The 22,789-nt window shown below is 43.1% G+C and overlaps 1 protein-coding gene across 2 annotated transcripts in view; it reads left to right on the top strand.

The window, feature by feature from the left end:
• acss2 (acyl-CoA synthetase short chain family member 2) overlaps positions 1 to 22,789 on the top strand; it is a 49,548-nt gene that overhangs the window by 5,299 nt on the left and 21,460 nt on the right. The window contains exons 3-10 of one of the 2 annotated variants that reach the window (XM_056300104.1): positions 7,980 to 8,071; positions 8,322 to 8,425; positions 11,128 to 11,200; positions 12,341 to 12,416; positions 14,304 to 14,415; positions 15,854 to 15,901; positions 20,283 to 20,420; positions 20,771 to 20,941. In XM_056300104.1, the coding sequence (XP_056156079.1) occupies positions 7,980 to 8,071; positions 8,322 to 8,425; positions 11,128 to 11,200; positions 12,341 to 12,416; positions 14,304 to 14,415; positions 15,854 to 15,901; positions 20,283 to 20,420; positions 20,771 to 20,941 (814 nt within the window). The remainder of the gene's footprint in view (positions 1 to 7,979; positions 8,072 to 8,321; positions 8,426 to 11,127; positions 11,201 to 12,340; positions 12,417 to 14,303; positions 14,416 to 15,853; positions 15,902 to 20,282; positions 20,421 to 20,770; positions 20,942 to 22,789) is intronic. The other variant, XM_056300113.1, reaches the window with a different exon arrangement.

The raw sequence follows: 22,789 nt of genomic DNA, 5'->3' as shown, positions 1-22,789 counted from the left end.
TTCATCTGTCCTCTGTTTTATTTTCCTTTCTTTCTTTGAAGCGCCCTTCACATCCTGTCCTCCAGTTCACTGTCTTATATTCTCTCATTGACTAGCATCTCTTAACTGTACCACACAGCTGCTTTATGATTTCATCATCAGGGCAGACTGAAGGAAACTCTTATTTCTGGGTCAGTCCATTTAGATATCCACTTATTGCCAGTTTGCAAACAAATCTTTGGCTTTTGACAAATGCCTGCCGTGAACAACTTGTGAGTATAAGATTGATACAGCAATCTTTTTTTTTTGTTGATCCCCCCCCCACCTTTTTCTCCCCAATTGTACCTGTCCAATCACCCCACTCTTCCGAGCCATCTCAGTCGTTGTTCCACCCCCTCTGCCGATCCGGGGAGGGCTGCAGATGACCACATGCCTTCTCGGACACATGGGGAGTCACCAGCCGCTTCTTTTCACCTGACAATGAGAAGTTTCGCTAGGGGGACGTAGTGCATGGGAGGATCACGCTGCCCCCCCCCCCCCGAACAGGTGCCCCAACTGGCCAGAGGAGGTGCTAGTGCAGCGACCAGGACACATACCCACATCCAGCTGTAGGGACGCCCAACCAAGCCGGAGCTAACTCGGGGATTCAAACCGCCGATCCCCATGTTGGTAGGCAACGGAATAGACCGCTACACTACCCGGATGCCCTATTTTCCTTTCTTTTCTTTGAAGCGTCCTTCACATCCTGTCCTCAAGTGCACTGTCTTTTATTCTATCATTGACAGTAGCATCTGTTAACTGTACCACACAGCTGCTTTATGATTTCATCCTCAGGGCAGACTGAAAGTAACTCTTATTTCTGGGTTAGTCCATTTTCCAGACATTTTTACATATCCACTTATTTTTGCCGGTTTGCAAACAAATCTTTGGCTTTTGACAAATGCCTGCCATGAACAAGTCATGAATACAAGATTGATGCAGCAGTCTGACGGCTATGGCTAGGATTATCGTTGTTCAGAAACATTTCTGTAAATGTTTCTAGGACTTGAGTTGACATGTTAAAACTTTTACGGAATTACACTCTCTGGATCTTAATACAAACCCTTGATACTTTTTTTGAAGCCAGACTTGGTTTAAATATTGTAGGGTATCATTTTGAATTGTACAGACAAAAACTTTACTGATTGCTTCAATATTGAGAATCTTAACACACTGACTCGTTGCAACAGGCTGCAACACAATGCAATGGGGCAATCACTGAAGGCTTAAAAAAACAGGAATTTATCATGTTTTCAGAAATAGGACGCTCACTGCACAATCACACACATCCTAATTTATTTTGTTTATTCACAATATTTTTTTAGTTGAAGGAAACAAAAGATTTGATTTGGAATAGAGGAGCCTAAAGTTTAAGGTTTCGCACCTGTTCAATGTGTTTTTTCACCACTTCTAAGCTCTTCTGTGTTTGCAGACGTGGAATAGGTACTTTTTAAACTATAGCGTTTTTGATTAAATCGTGCTTTTCTCAGCGAGAAAAGGCATTTAACGCAGTAAAAATGACTCACTGCTTCAGTAATGGGCGGCGCAGTGACCCAGTGATTAGCATGGTCGCCTCACAGCAGGAGGGTCCTGGGTTCGAGCACCGTCCAACCTTGGGGGTTGTCCAGGGTCGTCCTCTGTGTGGAGTTTGCATGTTCTCCCCGTGTCTGCGTGAGTTAACTGCGGGTGCTCCGGTTTCCTCCCACAGTCTAAAGACATGCAGGTAAGGTGAATCGGACTTACTAAATTGTCTCTAGGTGTGATTGTGTCTGCCCTGTGATGGAATGGCGACCTGTCCAGGGTGTCTCCCCGCCTTCCGCCCAATGACTGCTGGGATAGGCTCCAGCATCCTGTGACCCTAATTCGGATAAGTGGCTTGGAAAATGGGTGGATGGATGATTTGGAATAACTTTTTTGCAATTAATGCCATACATTCCAAACATCTTTAAACATACACTCCGGAGAGCAGGAAGTCCTGGTGCACAGCGCTCCCATAGATGAAGAAAAAAAAATGACATGAATGTAGCAAGGAAAACATTTTGCAGAAGCTCAAAATAAGGTCATTTTAAATTGAGAGAAAACATGGTTTTCTATCAAGATCCTTGCCATGCCGATAGCCTGGAGGGGATTATGTGTTAAGGTTGTGTGTGTGTGTGTGTGTGTGTGTGTGTGTGTGTGTGTGTGTGTGTGTGTGTGTGTGTGTGTGTGTGTGTGTGTGTGTGTGTGTCTTTCTGTGGCTAATTTCACAAACTACTGGACCTACAGAGCATCCAGAAAGTATTCACACCCCTTCACTTTCCCCACATTTTGTTATGTTACAGCCTTATTCCAAAATGGATTAAATTCTTTTTTTTCTCATCAATCTACATACAATACCCCATAATGACAAAGTGAAAAAGGTTTTGTAGAAATTTTTGCAAATTTATTAAAAATAAAAAACTGAAATATTGCATGTACATAAGTATTCACACCTTTTACTCAGTACTTGGTTGAGGCACCCTTGGCAGCAATTACAGCCTCAAGTCTTCTTGGGTATGAAGCTACAAGCTTGGCACACCTATATTTGGGGTATTTCTCCCATTCTTCTCTGCAGATCCTCTCGAGCTCTGTAAGGTTAGATGGGGAGCGTCGCTGCACAGCTATTTTCAGGTCTTTCCAGAGATGTTCAATGGGGTTCAAGTCTGGGCTCTGGCTGGGCCACTCAAGGACATTCACAGACTTGTCCCAAAGCCATTCCTTCATTGTCTTGGCTGTGTGCTTAGGGTCATTGTCGTGTTGAAAGGTAAACCTTCGCCCCAGTCTGAGGTCCTGAGCGCTCTGGAGCAGGTTTTCATCAAGGATCTCTCTGTACTTTGCTCTGTACTTTGCTCCATTCATCTTTCCCTCAATCCTGACTAGTCTCCCAGTTCCTGCCACTGAAAAACATCCCCACAGCACGATGCTGCCACCACCATGCTTCACTGTAGGGATGGTATTAGCAAGGTGATGAGAGGTGCCTGGTTTCCTCCAGACGTGACATTTGGCATTCAGGCCAAAGAGTTCAATCTTGGTTTCATCAGACCAGAGAATCTTGTTTCTCATGGTCTGAGAGTCCTTTAGGTGCTTTCTGGCAAACTCCAAGCGGGCTGTCATGTGCCTTTTACTGAGCAGAGGCTTCCGTCCGGCCACTCTACCATAAAGGCCTGATTGGTGGAGTGCTGCAGAGATGGTTGTCCTTCTGGAAGGTTCTCCCATCTCCACAGAGGAACGCTGGAGCTCTGTCAGAGTGACCATCGGGTTCTTGGTCACCTGCCTGACCAAGGCCCTTCTCCCCCGATTGCTCAGTTTGGCTGGGCGGCCAGCTCTAGGAAGAGTCCTGGTGGATCCAAACTTCTTCCATTTACGGATGATGGAGACCACTGTGCTCTTCGGGACCTTCAAAGCTGTAGAAATTTTTTTGTACCCTTCCCCAGATCTGTGCCTCGGTACAGTCCTGTCTCGGAGGTCCACAGACAATTCCTTTGACTTCATGGCTTGGTTTCTGCTCTGACATGCACTGTCAACAGTGGGACCTTATATAGACAGGTGTGTGCCTTTCCAAATCGTGTCCAATCAATTGAATTTATGCGCGACTCGCATCAATGGTTGACTCGGATTAGGCAGCAACACGATCAAAAGTTATTAAAAGAATTTTGATAATCCAAAATGAACAACTTCCTCTAGGTTGCAGTCAAAACAGCAAGTGTGGCATATTCTTGTCGCTGCCCGATCTGAGTCAACTGTAGATATGAGTTGCAGGAGCATAAACAGTTTACCCACCTTTTATTATATTATGAAAATAAAGACAGGGTTAGGATCAGACCAAATTGGTCACGTAGAGAACCTTTTCTTTTTTGAAAGTGCAAGTTCATATAGACTTGGTTGCATTTGTGCGAGGGTCTGCATAGGAGGCTGCACATCCACAGACTGACAGGTAAAACGTTTCATTAGGTAGATTTTTTTAGCTTGAGTGCTGCATATTAAAAAAAAACTCCTTATTTACTGTTCAATCGACTTGGGCACTGTGCAAAAGTCTTATAACGGCAGGATCAACACTGGTTTTTCTGTCCATGTGTGTGTAACTGGCTGCTGCTAATCTCACACACTGCAGGGCCTGTCAGCCTAATAATGTTTGTGCACACTTATGACTTTAGGACCTCTTGTGGATGTGGTGTTTCAAAACCTTTGAAAAACCCGTTTTATACCACAGTTGAGTGCTAACTCCTCAGCTAGTTTTTCCAGAAGGGGGGGATACACCTGGTGGAGATCTGCGCTCTACTGAGTGCACGCTCCTAGTTTTTATTGTAATGTATTAACACATATCTGATTCTACTGTGAGCTTCTCATTTTTGAAAAGGAGCTATATCATGGTTTTATTTGAAGGCTTAAATTATTGCCTCATTGGACAATGTGGAAGAAGATTCAAGATGCAACATGGTCTCCCCAAAGTCTCTATACTATAAAGAGATGAGTGAAGTTTTAGTCTATATAATAATACATGATGGGCGGCGATGGTTTTGATGCTTAAGCCTAATTTGAGCGCCTCTGAGACGTTGCTTATATTTTATTTCAAGTTCTTGTGTTAATGGAAAAGCAGCCTCAGATTGTTCTTAGTTTTGACCTGAAACCTTCCCATTGCTTTTAAAGTCCAAGACTTTACATAATATCCTCCTCTCCAGTTGCTCTGAAAGGGGGGAAGGGGTAGTAGAGGGCTTTCATGTTCTTCCATAAAAGATGAGTTGTGTTACTTCTGAGCATAGAGAAACTATTTCTAATAGGAAGTGATATTTCTTTGTGTATTATTTTGTCATCTGTTGGTCCTCAGGGTTTCTATCATGATTATGAAAGTGTGTATGTGTGTGTGTGCGCATGCCATTGTCACATAGCATTTCCAAATAGGAGAGCTAGGCAGAGAAACTTGGTCTGGTGACCTTTACTTTGAGAGTGTGTGTGTGTGTGTGTGTGTGTGTGTGTGTGTGTGTGTGTGTGTGTGTGTGTGTGTGTGTGTGTGTGTGTGTGTGTGTGTGTGTGTGTGTGTGTGTGTGTGTGTGTGTGTGTGTGTGTCGTTTTCATGAATGATGTATGTGTGCAAGCTTGTGAATCTCTTGATCTGTGTGTATGTGACGCGTACGCCTGTCTGTGTATGTGTTTTGGCATGGGTGTGTGGTGCAACTGTACTTGTGTGTCATTATGGGAACGTTAACACTTGAAGTTGTGTTGTTATCAGAGCACAGATTATTCAGCGCTTGGTGCAACCTTGGGCACACAAAGTAGGTCACTGTATTACAGACGGACATCTCTGTAAATGTTAGAGCGTTTCTGTTTATCAATGTAATATGTAGAAACAGCCCGGGGTGGAACATGAGAAGTGGGAGGGCAAGGAGATATAGGAGAGAGAGAGAGAGTGAAGTAGCGGAAGGGAGAGAAAGACAGGGAGGGGGTGAAGGATGGAAGAAAGGAAAGAATGATTGGGATTCAAACCCACAGCTTACATCGCAAGCCTTTGGCCACCGCACGATGCATGGCCTGTTTGTGCCCATGTCTACATTTACTACTGGACATTCGGTGGCTGTTTGCATGCTAGAGTCCCCTCCAACCAAACACTTCGTCAGCCGAGATCGCCGAATGGCCTACCTCAAGAAGAAAAACACAGGTTTTCAGTCTATTCAAACATGACAGCTTTAACAAGAGCGTGTGCAAACAATCCTTTGTGCCATTGTGGATCTGCCCTGCTGAAGTGCCCTTTTGCAAGATGCAACTGCATTGGCTCCAATACCATTGGCCTTCCCACCCTCACCAGTAGACCTCAACAGCAAATGCTGCCCATCTGCCATTCCTGAACCTAAACCCGCTGTGTTGGTGAGGGTGTGTAGGGCAGCGAAAATATAATTCTCATAATCCAATGAATAGAGTTTCACCGAAAAGGTCGTTCTGCTAAATATGTACTTTAGAACAGATGGACTAGTTTTGTTTTTTCAGAAACTATTATCAAGGTCAGAACTTTTATCATAGTTGAACTGTTATCCGATTAATGCAACTCACTGGCTGCCACTGCCAAGCAAGTCATAGAGACCTTTCAGCTATGCAACCTCCCCTCCCTTTGCCAATATACAACCACACACACACACACACACACACACACACACACACACACACACACACACACACACACACACCCTACTGGGGGAGGCAAACCAAGTTAAGACGGTAAGAGAATGTTGGCTAGTCTTACCATATTGCCATCAGGCTAAGACCTTAAAGGAAAATGTTGCCGATGGATTTTGTCCATTTTCTGTATCGATACTGATTGGTAATGTAGTCAGTTGAAGAAATAAAATCCTCACCGCATACTATATTGAAAGAGAACCATCTGAGACCATAACTCAGATTTAGTGCAATATAAATAAACTTGAAAACTGTTGAAATCACCAAATTTTGCCGTCTTATTACTGTCAAAGTTGTGCAGAAAAATTTAAAGAAATGTAACAATTTTGTCAATTTAAAACAATAAAAACTTTCTGTCTTGTTGCATGCACTAGTTATTCCCTGTTTCTGACCTACATCTGTGTCTGGGCTCACTCAGTAGTAATTCCTGTGCGTTGTAAAGGCTTGGCAGAAGTGTGTGCCTCTGTGTACCATCTTATCTAAAGCTGGGATCACCTGACTGTTACATAATCTATAGTCCTTTGTTTCGTCCTGAATTTCTCCCTGTGCTCTCTGTACATCAATGTAGATGGAAAGTTAGCAGGAGAATTACCCTCCTCGCATTTGGAAATCCTGCCTTGGCTTATATGGAAGACTAGATAACAGCCTGGATGCAATAAAACTTGGGAATTGGCAGTGACGACGTATTGGAGCTTCGAGAACATAATCTGTTCATAAGTGCATATATTATTTATTCATATTTTCATGAAATGCAAAATTTTAGACATAGAATTGCCATTTTTTACTCTTCTCGTGTGCTTGTACTTGTTCTCAATCCCTCTTTCTTAATCCTCCATCTGTTTTTATATTTTTTCAGAGTTCTTTCTTACTCATCGCCTCTCCCTCTTGTTCTTAGTTTCTTAATCTCCTACTTCACAGTCATGTTTCCCCTTCCAGAGCTCGCCTTGACTCCTCAAGCTCTCTCACTCATACACTTCTCTCTGGCTGTCTCTCGCTCTTGCTCTCGTCCTTATCTCTGGCCTGTTGTCAGTCATGCTTCTCTGTCTGTCGGGGTTGATACTCCGAGACAGGCTGGATGGCAAACCGTTTACACTGAGGCTGTAGTTATTAATCTACAAAGGCACCAGTGTCACATCCAATTTACCCCTGTGTCCACTCCGCAGACATTATTACTCGTCCTCAGAGTCTGACGCTTACGCACAGAACTACGTGTTTCCAAGTACATGACGCTGAATGATGCTTTTGCAAGCGCATAGTTCCTTAAACAGCCAGATTCAATTTTCCTGTTGTGAAAACGGGAAAGTTTAGAATGCAGAAAGAGTTTCACAACTAGGCCATAATAACAGAATTAAAAAAAAGTCAGTGCTAGGTCATGGTTTGTGCGGAGGCCTGCATCGTGTGTCCCCTCAACTTCTGTTTTGTTGTGATATTGTGGTCAAAGTGGTGGTCTTTCGACAGCTGGTGTATAAATGTGGTTTCTAGGTTGAAAGAAAAGCCTGTGGTGGTATGTGAGTCATGCATAGACACTGGCGTTTCAAAAACATATTGTGGGTTTCAAGCTAAGATGCTTGACTGTGAATAATGTTTGTTAATAGGCATTTTGTTTGTTGGTTGTTTATTCCAAGGATGTCATGAGATGATGAGATGTTCTCAGAAGAGGGTACTGATTTGTTAATGAGTATTTTGCTTTATTTAGTGTTGTGAAAGAAGGTATGGCTGTTGATGTGAGGAGCCTATGTTGTTTGTTTGTGACTAAGCACTTTGTTGTTTTATTCCAGGGAGGGTAATGAGCCGGGGGATGAGCTGACGGTGACCTACAGAGAGCTTCTCCAAAGGGTCTGTCAGTTTGCCAACGTCCTCAAATCCCAAGGTAGGCAAGTCTCATGGCTGTCGCTGCTGAGAGAGGGGCTGTGATGTGGGTTAGCATGAGAGCAACAAACTGGGCCATAAACCTGCCATGAGCCAGACACGGGTAAAATACAAGCTGTGGCAAGTTTGTCCACTTTTGCAGTGTGTCATGTTCTGTTGTAAAAGGCAAGTTGGCTTACAAGAAGGTGAAAGTGGAAGTTCTCTCTTTCGCTCTCTTGCTCTAACCTGTCTGTCCATCCCCTTGTGTTCAGGAGTGAAGAAGGGTGACCGGGTGTCCATTTACATGCCCATGGTGGTTGAACTGGTTGTAGCCATGCTGGCCTGTGTCCGCATCGGGGCTGTACACTCCATCGTGGTGAGTTAAATGTTATAAACATCAACTAACAGGATAGAAAATGTACCGTATTTCCTGGACTGTAAGTTGCTGTTTTTTTTACTTGTCTAGCTGGTCCTGCGACTTATTTTTTTCTTGTCTGGCTGGTCCTGCAACTTATATTCCAAAGCGATTTATGTAATGTAATTTTGTAGGACAAATACGCTGCATTTCAAGAAAGGCCACTAGATGGCACTGTTTAATCTTGTGACCATTGAAAATACTGTACTAGAGGACTGCATTGAGAAATTTCGCGGAAGCGGGCGGTTTTAACTTTGCTGCAGACAGTAGAAAAAATAAACTGCAGGTCTCGGGACTTAGCTAGCACTAACCAGAAGGACAGAGCCAACAAATGAAGTTGAAAAGAAGATCAAAGCAGGTCATTACAATACAAAAGAAAAGCAAGGCAAGTCATGACATTTGGAAACATTTCTCAGTTGTTACTGACAAAGATGGAAATGAACTGGACTTGTGACAAATATATTTATCTACAATGGGCACAAATCTAAAGTCCTGGGTTTGAGCCCCAGGGTAGTCCAACCTTGGGGGTCGTCCTCTGTGTGGAGTTTGCATGTTCTGTCCGTATCTGCGTGAGTTTTCTCCGGATGTTCCGGTTTCCTCCCGCAGTCTGGGGACATGTGGTGTGGGTGGGTGGGTCGGCCGTGCTAGGTTGTCCCTAGGTGTGAATGTGTGTGTGTCGGCCCTGTGATGGACTGGTGGCCCGTCCAGGGTGTCTCTCTGCCTGCCGCCCAGTTGACTGCTGGGATAGGCTCCAGCATCCCTGCAACCTTGAGAGCAGAATAAGCGGTTTGGATAATGGATGGATGGGCACAAATCTGGCACCTCTGGGTTGAGGCGACATACCGGCTCTGTTCTTCCCGGTGAAAGTAAGCTCTCCTTTGAAGATAAAGTTCTTAAACTTCATAAAAACTTCTTCCTGCACATATTAAACAAGATACTACCAAGAATTGTGTCGCACTTTGCTGTAGAGACATTCGACCAGGTGACTTCGTCACCAGGAAAAGCTTTGTTGACATAGAATAGAATAGAATAGAATAGAAAGCCCTTATTGTCATTGTACAGAATACAACGCTGATCAGTGCGTTAAAAGACACAGGAAAATGAAACAAAATAAAACAACCCCAGAAAAACAAACAACTGCAGCCAACAACACATCTTCTAAAATACAATGCATTGCAACAATGCGTTTTTGCTGAGTGCGACTTATACTCCGGTGCGATTTGTAGTCCGTGAAATATGGTGCCATAGATATATGCAAGAGTTTTTAGCATGTAATATTGAGAGCCTGTATGAAAAGCTTCAAGCATGTTTTTATGAGAAAGTTGTCAACGGGTTTGTATTGCAGTTCTAATGCCACTAGGAGATGCTATGCACTCTACTGGATGAGCGATGCGTGTGGTCGCATAGGATTAATGCTGAGAAAACCCTCTGTAACGTCAGGCCTATTACACAAGCGATCTGGGGGATTTCTCAGATTGGTCAATAGTTTCAATGGCAGTGCCCATGAAATTGTAAATTCTCCTTAAAAACTGACTCAGACTGATTTGTAAGAGCTCTACTTTTAATCATTAATTGTTAGTTTATATCATAATTATCTTCCTAATGCTATTTTTGCCTTGGGTTTACTTGTCCTTAAATTCATCCGAAACTCAGTACATTTCTATATTCACATTGAAATGGTAGTTTTACTTTAGCAGGGTCATATTTGTAGACTTGGTGCTAGTCCTGTTGGCTTGTGTCTGCATAAGGGTTGTATGGTCCATAGTGACGAGATACATTTCACGCTATGTCAGTGATGTCAGAGATGGTAGAAAAAATTGAATTGATCTTTTTGCATTCAGTCAAAATACTGTTTCTGAGAACTCTGGTTTTGCAGGTTGTTTTGAGGCTCATCTTGTAAAAATCTACTATCTCTAGGGCTGTCCTTTTAACTGAGGCCAAAACTGTTCTCACACTAGATGCTCATAAATGTGATTAATAAAGCTTGATCACAATATCTTGAGAAATAATTTGGATACATTAGCATTTTCATCCATGATTTTACAATGTGGTTTGACAACACCCATTTCATAGTAATATCATTAATGTTTCCAAGTGAAACACTCTGTGAATGAATTGAAACATTATATTATTGTCTGCTGTATATGCCAGTATTAAATGATTACACTTGTGGAACCTGACATTATGGGTCATAGTCTTTAGCTGTGTAGCCCTACCAAGGTATCTTTATATTGTTGATCTTTTGTTTTTGGAAATCAGATATACTGCAAATGAACAACAGCATCAATAGTTGAAAACAAAATCATTATTCCAAAATAAAAAATCATAAGTTGTGTATCCAGAACAATTTGGACACCCACATTATAACATCCCTATTCTCATACTCCTTGAACCTGAGTTTGGATCAGCCCAGTATTTGAAAAATATTCAAATTTTATCAAAGAAAGTTGAATCATTGATTTTCTTACCTGGATTATTGAGCATACATTAAGACATTAATATTTTATATTCGTTCATCTCATGTGACTCCCACATGGTTCTTATGTAATGTTTTCCCCTTTAATAATTTATTTGTTCATGTTGTTTTTTTCCCTTCTGTTACTGTGATAAAGTGTTATACTGTGTTAAAGTATTAGTCTGATTGGGTGCGTTGATGTTTCCAGTTTGCAGGTTTCTCTGCTGACTCTCTGTGTGAGAGGATTCTGGACTCCCAGTGCTCGCTGCTCATCACAGCAGGTGAGTTTGAACAGGTGTAGATGCTGTACAGCACAGCAGTCTCAGTCACTGCTGTAGCGGACCATTTTCCCTCTGCTATCCAAACATAAGAGAGTGTGTGAGATGGTGTTTCATCTCACTTTTGGTTTAATTGATCCAGAATTCCATCTGCTGTGGTATTGTCTTATAATAACTGTCACACCTGGACTGGTAACTGCATGGATTTTGCAGAGGCTTTGTATTTTAATATTTTCACACACATGCTGTCTTTTTAATGTCCTACTTTGAGACACTTGGGCTGGATACAGTACATGGGTATTGATGGTGGTTGATCCAAGACATAACCTTTGATGGTGTTTATGGGGCAGTCTCTCATGACGCCATTCCACCCAAACACCCCCAGTATCCTAGCCTAGCTGCCGGGGTAGCTGAGCTGGTGGCTAAGATGAGCCACTAAGTAATCAGCAGTGATTAAAGTCTGGTCATGTGGATTAGAGTTACTGGGGATATACTCTGTAACTTATTTCCTTGGATAATAAGACTGGCAAGTCCTACCTGACCAATCCTATGTGTGCGCACACACACATACTAACTTGCTCTTTTGTCCATTTACAGTATGTATATTTACACACTTGCACAGAAGCGCTAATCCAGTGCACAAAAACACCAGTACACACACACACACACACACACACACACACACACTGCGGTGGAGGCCCTGTAAACTCAGTCCAAATGAGCTTCTTTTCCTGTGCTTCTTATTCTGTGAGTGATAACCAGGCATTTTATTGCCTTGTAAAGTGATTTATTGGTGGGTAAACAGTCAAACTGAGCTAAAAAAGCTCAGCCGGATCGCATTCAGTTTTACTTGAAGTCTATTTATACTGCCTATAAAACAGACGGGGCTAATAGCAAGTCTTGACCCAGGAGCTGTGTATTTGCAGCTTGGTTGGCTCTAAATTATTTGTACAGTTAAGTGACATATACTGAGCCCAGCAGCAGAATAAGTTTTAATTCCTATCACTATTGTCACAACCTATCTGTGTATGAAGCTCATAGCCATTATGCGATTCTCTGTTTCTTCTTCTTTCTCTACCTCCTGCCCCCCAACTCTCTATCTATCTCTTTCTCTCTTTCTGTCTGTCTGTCTATCCCCCCCAGATGGTTTCTACAGAGGAAATAAGCTGATCAACTTGAAGCTGATAGCTGACGAGGCACTGCAGAAATGCAAAGACAAGTAAGCCCCCCCCACACACACACACACTCGTAGAGTCGACCAAGTTACACACACACACACACACACACACACACACACACACACACACACACACACACACACACACACACAGAGCCATACCCTGGCTCTGCTGAATGATGGAAGCTAAACAGGTATGGGCTTAGCTAATACTTCAATGGTAGACCTGGGAAAATTGAGTTGCTGCTGGAAATGGTGTAGGTGGGCCAGTAGGGGGCAGTCTTCCATCTGGTCCTAATAGAAACAGCAAATATCAAATCCCAATGCCCCAGTGCAGTGATGGGGACACTGTTCTGTAGGAGATGCCGTCCTTCGGCTGAGACGTTAAAACCAAGGTGCTGACTCACTGTGGTCATTAAAGATCCCATAGCACTTATCGCAAAGAGAAGGGGGTCCCCTGTTAATCTGGCGAAATTCCCAACCTGGCTCTCTCCATCTGACCACCTAATCATCCCCCCGTGTAATTCCCTCAATGATTCCTCCCTCTCCACCTCAAGCTGATGTGTGGTGAGCGTTGTGGTGCAAAATGGCTGCCATGCATCACGCAGGTGGGTGCTACACATTGGTGGTGGTTGAGGTGAGTTTCTCCCCTTCAATGTGAAGCACTTTGGGTGTCTGGATAAAGCACTATATAAATGTAATCCATTATTATTATCAACACACACACACACACACACACACACACACACACACACACACACACACATTCATGCAAAGAAAGCACTATAGATTTGCCAGAACAAGCAGGCTGCACATATAATGTACTGCCGAAATTCACTGGACATGCTTGCGTATAAATACACACTCGGTGCACCCCATTGCAGCTGCTAGAAGAGCAGAAAGCCATTAATGAGTAATCCTGAAAGAACTAAATTTGGTTAAGTAGTGTGTTAGCATGCAGACTACAGTATTCTTTTATAAGCGCTTCAGGAAGACCGTTGTGCCACTGTGTCTCATCTCAAGGGATACTAGCTGACTTGAGCCTGGTGGGACCAACAAGTAGTGGAAGATGACAGCTGGGTTCTAGTGTCTGCTCTAGTATATACGTAGATTGGGCTGAAGTAGAGTTGGAGCCTCGTCGTTGAAAAATTAAGTATTGAGATCTATATATATATTGTTGCTTTTTACATCCAGTGTTCAATTAAACATTGCGTATTGCTGCTACATCTGCATGGATGATTTGCTGAAGCCGTCTGTGCACATGAGGCACAGAAACACACATGTTTGGATCTGGAAGGCTTGAGGTCAGGTGTCAAATTAACAGTAACTGTAAGGCATGTTTTTCTTAAATACTACAGGTATGAGTAGGGCTATTGCTTGAATTTTAGCTCAATTTGCATGTATTTGTCCAACCTTGTTGGTGCCATGGCACGCTGCTATAGCTTTACTACATTAGAATTGGGGGTAAATATTCAAGTCATAAATATGAAATATTTTTAAGTAAATCTGCTTAAAAACGTTTTTGCAAACTTAATACATACACGAGATTACAACATGGTTCAAATGCTTACTGCCATACGCAGGAACTGATTTGCACTCTCCAGTAATTAGTATACTTCCTGGAAAAAAGGTAAATGTGGTCTTGAGAAAAACAGATGTCATAAATTGTATCAGACTGTTTTTTGTAGGTGTGCCTTGGTTGAACACTAGTGTAAACTTATATGTTAATGATTAAGGCAATGGCCAGAGCAACAGTTTATGAAGGGCTCTCTCAATACCTCCCTGCCCCCCCCCCTTGTCTGTCTCACTTTTTCTTTCTTGCCCTCTCTCTGACTTTTTCTTGCTTTCTTTCTCTCTCTCTCTCTCTCTCTCTCTCTCTCTCTCTCTCTCTCTCTCTCTCTCTCTCTCTCTCTCTCTCTCTCTCTCTAGGGATTTCCCTGTACAGAGGTGTATCATGTTGAAGCACCTGTCTAAAGAGGGAGAGGAGTCTCCTCTGGGCTCCCAGTCTCCCCCAGCTAAACGGCCCTGCCCCGATCTGCAGGTAATCCATAAACTGAAAACGTCAACCCAAATTAGACCAAACCAGTCCAGACTCGGTAATGTGTAAGACTAGACTTTACTTAGTTACTTCTTTTTTTTACATAAAGATTTGATAAAAACAAACAAAACAAAAAAGTTTAGGCCAGACAAGATAGTGTAGAGAGTAGAATAAAATCTGCCCTAAATTGTAGAAATAATCCTGTCCTAATGACAGGAGAAATAATTTTGAAAAAACAAAACTCAAAAAACTATACCAGAGCAGACCAGATTGTGTATAAAGACTAGAATACACTTGGCACCTGTTATGATCTACAGGACAAATGGAAAATGTTAAGTGCCAGACTGTACCAGACAGGTCACGATGGCCGGCCAGAGGAAGTTAGGTTTGATATCTAATAAATAAAACCCCCTTCTGCAGATGTAGAAGTCTTTTTCATGGGTTCTTGATCTTCTCTACCCAAACAGCCAGGTTTGATTTACAGGTAGAATCATAGATTGATTTGTCCAACATCTAAAAAAATTCTTCATTAGCAAATTAATGTTGCAAATGAGAGATGTTATTAGTCATCCTAAAACATTTGTGTACTAAGTAAATTCATAAATTTCCAATGAAATCTTTCACTCTAACCATGCTAGACTTAACCATGCCAGATCCGACTTGGCTCAGGTAGAGCCACAGGCAACACAAACCTCTCCCCTGAGCTGCAGGTATGACAGACAAGGGCTTAAACTAGGCGGCACGATGGCACAGTGGTTTGCGCGGTCACCTCACAGCAAAAAGGTCCTGGGTTCAAACCCCGGGGATGTCCAACCATGGGGGTAATCCCAGGTTGTCCTCTGTGGGGAATTGGATGTTCTCCTCGTGTCCGCGTGGGTTTCCTCTGGGTGCTCCAGTTTCTTCCCACAGTCCAAAGACATGTAGGTCAGGTGAATCGGCCATACTAAGCTGTCCCTAGGTGTGAATGTGTGTTTGTGTGTTGGCCCTTTGATGGTTTGGTGGCCTGTCCAGGGTGTCTCCCTGCCTGCCGCCCAATGACTGCTGGGATAGGCTCCAGCATCCTGCAACCCCAATTGGGATAAGCGGCTTGGATAATGGATGGATGGATGGATGGATGGATGGATGGATGGATGGATGGGCTTAAACTACATGCCAGGAACGTTAATGTTGACAGTAAATGCTTCAAGCTGATCCAGTATCTATATCTAGGAAAAAGAAACCTTATCCTGTATAGGTCAACAGGCCATAGATGGAAAAACTCTGGAAAGGCCAATAAAGCCACAAAAAAAAAAAGAAAAAAAAGAGCAGCTTTGTCTGTGTCATTCATGGTTGGAGAGGATATCATGGACCCCACTCATTTCTGTCTGGGTTAATTTTTTTTGTTTTGGTAACCATTCTCCTTCATTAACTCCTTCCTTCCTCACCCCTTCCTTCCCTCCAGCAGGAGAAACAGACAGGGAGAGTAAAGAAAACCCGCCCTGTCCCCCAGGTATTTTCAAACTCTCCTTCTCATTAAACCCGCCATATTATTTTCTTTTTTTTTCTTTTTTTTTTGTTTTAAGGGAAAACTCATGACCTGAAGCAGAATTTGCACGTCGTCACTCAAGGCTGAAAACAAACTTAATCTTTATTATTTTTTTCCTGGAATTGTAATATTTGAGGATATTTTAATTTTGCTGAGTGTGACAACTCAGACATTCTTGAAATCTTTTCATAAAACCCCATATTATGTTTTCTAAAATCCACTGGCAAAAATAGTTTACTCATCCTTTTTTTTTGGGGGGGGGGGCACCTTTTGCAGATTTGTTTTTACCCTACAGTGGAAATCGGTTATTCCTATGCTCCCTCCATGACAGTTCACTTTAGATCTGTGAACATGGTGAAAGTAGACTCTACTAAATCCAGAAATGTCAACAAAAGACATCCCGTGATGTCACCCAGACACGATATGTGAAGCTGCTTCATTGACACTGAGTGAGAAACTAACCGATGTTGTGGACGCCGTAACATATCCATGGTAATCTTACCTGGTTATGACCACTTTTATGTAGCGTCACACCCGTTTGCACTTTGACAAAATGTAGCTCATCTAGAAGGGTTGATAGGGGCGTCTGGGTAGCATAGCGGTCTATTCCATTGCCTACCAACACGGAGACTGCTGGTTCGAATCCCTGTGTTACCTCCGGCTTGGTCAGGCGACCTTACTGACGCAATTGGCCATGTCTGCAGGTGGGAAGCCAGATGTGGGTATGTGTTCTGGTCGCTGCACTAGCGCCCCCTCTGGTCGGTCGGGGTGCCTGTTTTGGGGGGGAATGGGGGGGAATAGCGGGATCCTCCCACGTGCTACGTCCGCCTGTCGAAACTCCTCACTGTCAGGTGAAAAAAAGCGGAGGCATGTGGTAGTCTGCTGCCCTCCCCAGATTGGCAGAGGAGGTGGAGCAGCGATCGGGACGACTCGGAAAGAGTTGGGTAATTGGACGGGTACAACTGGGGAGAAAAAGGGGGGGGGACCCCCCCAAAAAAAACAAATCTAGAAGGGTTGGTGTTGCTTCGCGGTGGTGGGAAACCACAGCAAAAACACTTCTACTATTGCCAGAGGAAAATAAAACATGTTTGAAGATGAAAAGATAAGAAGTGGTCCAGATTATGGAATTTGACAGACTTTCCAAAAGCTTTATTTCTTATAACCTAATTAATTGATTGATTGAGTAATTAATAAACCCTGTTTGGTAATTTAACTTATACCTCTCTTGGCCTGAATCTATAATTCTTAGCCTGAAAGCCTCTAATAAATACCCCGAAATCTCCAGATGTTCTAGACATGTTCCCATGTTCACAAATGTCGAATAGGACTGTCTGTCTAAGCATTGGAATAACGTGAATTCTGTTTCGAGGGTGGACATTTCATTAACTCCTGTCACTCCTGAGTGTTTTTGAGCATCTTTTAACATGACTTACTTTTTGTTGGCCATCACTCTCTTCTCTCACCGCTATATCCGGATGGAGTTAAGGCTCTTTGGGAGCGTTTGTTTTTCACTTGCATTTGTCCCCGAGGACACATGTACGCTGCTGTGAAACACATTTCATGTTGTGCGTTTTTCTACTAATTGAATCTTTTTGGTTGTCACTCTCTCTCTTTCTCTGTGTGTCTCGTTGTAAAATGCACGTCTAATACATGTGGTGAAAAGAAATGTTCAGGGATGACAGTCATATCAGAGGGCTAGAATATTCTTCTCAATGCACCATTTACATATTAATAAAGACATCCTTTACGTCCTCCTGCCCAGCAGGTTAGCAGTTCTCGTATCGTCTCTGCTTCCATCTACTGCCATTTTGTCACTCTCCCAGTGCATGCCTGCTTAATTCACCTGGGATGCAAAATGGTGCAAATCAAACAAAAATTACTTAAAAATCGAATAATTTAACCCTTGTACCCTTGGCTACAAAATTAGGTCGAATAATTTGAAAATGTTTTAAATGGGATAAGTCGTTTTGGCTATAAACAAGAAAGCCGCGCTCTACAGTACCACACGATCGCTACAACATCCTCAAGCTGCAATTTATCAGCCATTTTTGGTACAGTTTGACCCTTAAACTCCTAGAACAGCATTATGGGAAATGTGTTCCTGTGTGAATTATTCAAAGTGGAAGTCAGATCTGGGTTGATTTACTAGTGAAAATCGTTTTGCTTTAAGGATTGACTCAATTGATTAATGGATTGAGTTATTGATTGATTGATTTAGACTGGCACATCAGGAGGGATTAATTAGACTTGCCCAAAAATTCAAAACTGACCTATTCAGCCCTCCAGACAGACTAAAATACCCAGAGTAATTGGAGGAATGATGTATTTTAGGTCTCTCGCTCTCTCTCTCTCGTTTCCCCCCGCTTGTTCTCTGCCCACATCAACCTGTATATCTCTAGTTTTCTACATGTCTATATCCTCCTACCAATCTGTCTCTCTTTCAGCGTTCTCAGGCATCCATGTTATTACTCAGATGTTGTTTCTCTCAGTCATATCTTTAAATATTCAACTGACCTCAAGTCTAATCGGCTTGCCTGGGATATCTCACTGCCAGCGGGGATGTTTGTGACTGTCCCTTACAATTAGGGCTGCATGATGTTGGAAAAAACTCACATTGCGATATTCTATTTTTCCTGCAATATATATTGCGATAGGAAAAAAAATGCAGGAATTTTCACCAGATGACTTGAATAGCTATATTTGGAAAGAATTAAATCATTTTCAAATGATGGGGTGATTTTGTAGTCGAGATGTTGGGAAATTGTGAAAAGTGAGTGGTGCCTTTTTTCACCATTCGTATGGGAAGAGGAAGAGATGGGGCCGGACAGCAACGTGGAGTGATGGCTGAGAATAGTCATGCACGGATCGGCTCTGATGTCATCCGAATCCACAAGTCATCCACCCGAACGAATTATTTTCTCCGATTTAGAGACCCACACCCATTACCATTATTTCTCAGAGGGCTATATTTAAGCATGATGATATGGTAACATATCACACCATCTTTGACGTGCTACTTGTGTGGCTATCATAACAGCACTTTGCAGCTGTTGCATCATATGACACCCATTGCTTGACTGATCATGGTTAAGTATTTCACTAAATTGCTCCCACATGGGACTTTTCTGTCCTTTTTTTTTTTGTGACTCCATTATTGCTTAAGACAAATGGACACCGTAATTTGCGCAATGAGAGTCCCTAGGTGTGAATGTGTGTGTGTGTGTGTGTGTGTGTGTGTGTGTGTGTGTGTGTGTGTGTGTGTGTGAGCGAGCCCTGTAATGGCCTGGCGGCCTGTCAGGGTGTCCCCGTGCTTGCGGCCCAATGACTGCTGGGATAGGCTCCAGCATCCCCGTGACCCTGAGCAGGATAAGCGGTTTGGATAATGGATGGACAGATGGAGTCTAGTCTGTTAATTTATGCCTGATGAAAAACGAAGCTTAAAATATGTCCACCTTTTAGGGACTGTAATATTTTCCTCATTAATGAGATATCATTTCACCCATCCACTATTACTCAGAATGTTTACCTTTATGACTCGGCCCGCCCGATCCGTGGCTTAACCACGGTGCCTGCAAATATTACTGTGCCGAGAAGCAGACGAACACGTCAGTGTGTCATTTGTCCAAACGGAGTGAAGTCGGAGTAAATTATGTCGGACAGACTTCTCTTGTAGATTAATCATGCAAAATGGGAACCATGCGAGTTTTCCTTTTGTATGAAGCAGCAAAAAGTTGTATCATGAGGTGTTTGAGTTAATTTGCCTTACTTCTTGCGATGTGATTATGGTGCACGCGGACATCGTGATGACGATGCTGAAGCGATATATCGTGCAACCCTATTTACAATCTCTAGTGACCCACTCTCTCACTCAGAATGTGATGTCTGATCTGCGGTTCACCCGGTCTACCTTGGTTTTCTCTGGCTAGTCTGAGACGCATGTCTGTCAAACTAACTCTCTCTCACTTGTGTGCCATAGAGCTGTTTGTTTGGCTGCATCTGAATGCATTTTTTAGTACTACAATATGATAATACTGTCCTGTATATTTATATACATGGCTATTTGTTATTGATTATTATGTATAACGTGTATTACTTGGGTTCTTTTGTTGATTTTGTTGGCGTCTGTTCTGTTTTCTTCTCATCTGTGTTGGGTGTGTGTAAAATTCGTCTGTTCACACACACAACCACACATTTGTTTGCTTGTACACATGCTCATATGTATATATGTGTGCCGTCTTGCTCTGTTTGTCTTTCTGTTCATTACTGTATCTGTTTCTTGTCTATGTGTGTCTGTTTCTACATTACATGTGTGTGTCTGTGTGTGTTTCTGTGTATCCCATACCAGGTCCCTTGGAACTCAGAGGTGGACCTGTGTTGGCACACCCTGATACGTGGGGTGTCGGATGAGTGTGACCCAGAGTGGTGTGACTCGGAGGACCCCCTTTTCATCCTCTACACCAGTGGCTCCACAGGCAAACCTAAGGTTTAGTATATCCACTCACACACACACACACGTGTGTGCCTGGCAAATTTACAGTCAGTGCCACACACACACATACTTGTGCAAACAAACTGCAGACACACACATTTCCATGGTTCTCCAAACAGAAAAAAGTCAAGATGGTGATGAGTGGATGATGGCAGTGAGGGAGTGGAGAATTGTGGTATTTGTAGTCTTTGGCAATATTTGTAGCATCTTTGTCTCACACACAAACACTTGTTGATTTACTCTCATGCACACAAACAAACAAACACATTCTCACACCCCTTTACCTATTCTCCTTCTAAATAACTATGGCTTCTCAACCATCTGTGTCCCTTCTTCATCTTCAGGGCGTTCTCCATACCATCAGCGGCTACATGCTATATACCGCCACCACCTTCAAACTGGTCTTTGACTACCAGCCCAATGACGTCTACTGGTGCACGGCAGACATTGGCTGGATCACTGGCCACTCTTACATCACCTACGGCCCCCTGGCCAATGGAGCCACTGGTGTGTTGGTGAGTGAAGGCCGGGGCATCATGGGACTTGTAGTTCAAATGGGTCCTATCCAATATCGGTTTCGGGTGCCGATACTGACATAAATCACTCATCGGATATCAGACTGACGTTACCAATCCAGATTCCATAGTCTGATGTTTTTATGACTTCTAAATGCGTAATAATACAATTTCTGTGACAAAAAACTCAAGAACTGGGGTCCGCGGTGGTGTAGCGGTCTAAGCATTGGCTTTGTGTCGATGCAGTTGCCCACTGGGGACCGGGGTTCGCGCCCTGGTCTCATCAGATCCGACTATGGCCGAACTCGATGAAGCAGCAACAATTGGCAACGCTGTCTTTGGGAGGGCGGCGGAGTCAGCTTGTGTTCGTCACGTGAATGCGTCTCTGTGTGTGTCGGAAAAAACAGTGGTTTGGCCTGGAGTCGCCTTGTCACGAAAGTGGGGAGGCGGTCTCCTTCGAGACTGCTGGCCGGAGAGATGCAGTTGGCGAACGCATGCAGTACGAGGGTGGGTGTTTGAATTAAAATAGGGATCGATTGGCCACTAAATTGGGAGAAATCAGAAAAAAAAACCTCAAGAACTAGTTAGTCAGGAGCAACGTATTTCCAGTTGGTTTTACAGATCACCACTTAGTCAGTGTTGCTTTATATCTTTCCCCAACAAAAAATTATAAATTTTTCTGGCATTTTAATGTGAAATGACTACAGGATATGTCTTTTTGTAAAAAAAATTGAATTATTTTGGGTAATTTGGAGGGGGAAAAAAAGCAGAGTGTGACTCTTTAAGCCAATGAACACATTAAAGGAGTTGCCATAGCAATTTGCACTCCTACACCCGTTTGTATGTGAAGCCTACTTAAACTACAGTTCAAATAAATTGCTTTGGAATAAATTTAATGCATTTTTGTATATTTTTTGTTCTTAATAAGAAGTGCTGTGTGGTTTAATACAGTTTCAAGTAACCTTACACATAATACCAACAATAATAATAATGATAATAAATAATAATAATGATAATAATATTCAACAAAAAAGCTCTGGTATTGGCAGATATCCAAATTCAGGTATCAGAATCAGATCGCAACTGAAAAAAAAGTGGATCGGTGCATCTCTACTTGTCTGAGGATGCACCCCCCCCCCCTTCTCCCCAATTGTACCTGGCCAATCACCCCCCTCTCCGACCCGTCCCGGTCGCTGCTCCACCCCCTCTGCCGATCCGGGGAGGGCTGCAGACTACCACATGCCTCCTCCGATACATGTGGAGTCGCCAGCCGCTTTTCACCTGACAGTGAGGAGTTTCACCAGGGGGACATAGCGTGTGGGAGGATCACGCTATTCCCCCCAGTTCCCCGTCCCCCCTGAACAGATGCCCTGACCAACCAGAGGAGGCGCTAGTGCAGCGACCAGGACACATACCCACATCCGGCTTCCCACCTGCAGCCATGGCCAATTGTGTCTGTAGGGACGCCCGACCAAGCTGGAAGTAGCACGGGGACTCGAACCCCATGTTGGTAGGCAGTGGAATAGACCGCTACGCCCCGAGGATGCATTCTCTGATGTCGTTACATATTTTTTCTTTGTGCAATCAAGGAGAACTTGCTCTGTGGAAACATCTCCTGACCTGTGAGCAATCAGTGTCTCATAAACCTCACACGTTAGTGGCATTTATGTCAGGCTTTTACAGCTGTAACGTCATCTGTCTTGTGTTCACAGTCCATTTTCTAGACCTTACATAGCTCCTTGAAATTGATGAGGATTTTTAAGGCCTTGATTGCATCATTTTCATGTCAGAGATTGTCTGGACAAGCTTTTGCCTCAATATTTATGACTTTTTTTTCTTCTTCAGGCC

This window comes from Lampris incognitus, chromosome 2 (genome assembly GCF_029633865.1).
Source record: "Lampris incognitus isolate fLamInc1 chromosome 2, fLamInc1.hap2, whole genome shotgun sequence".
NCBI lineage: Eukaryota > Metazoa > Chordata > Actinopteri > Lampriformes > Lampridae > Lampris > Lampris incognitus.
This window is presented reverse-complemented; position numbering and strand designations above follow the sequence as displayed.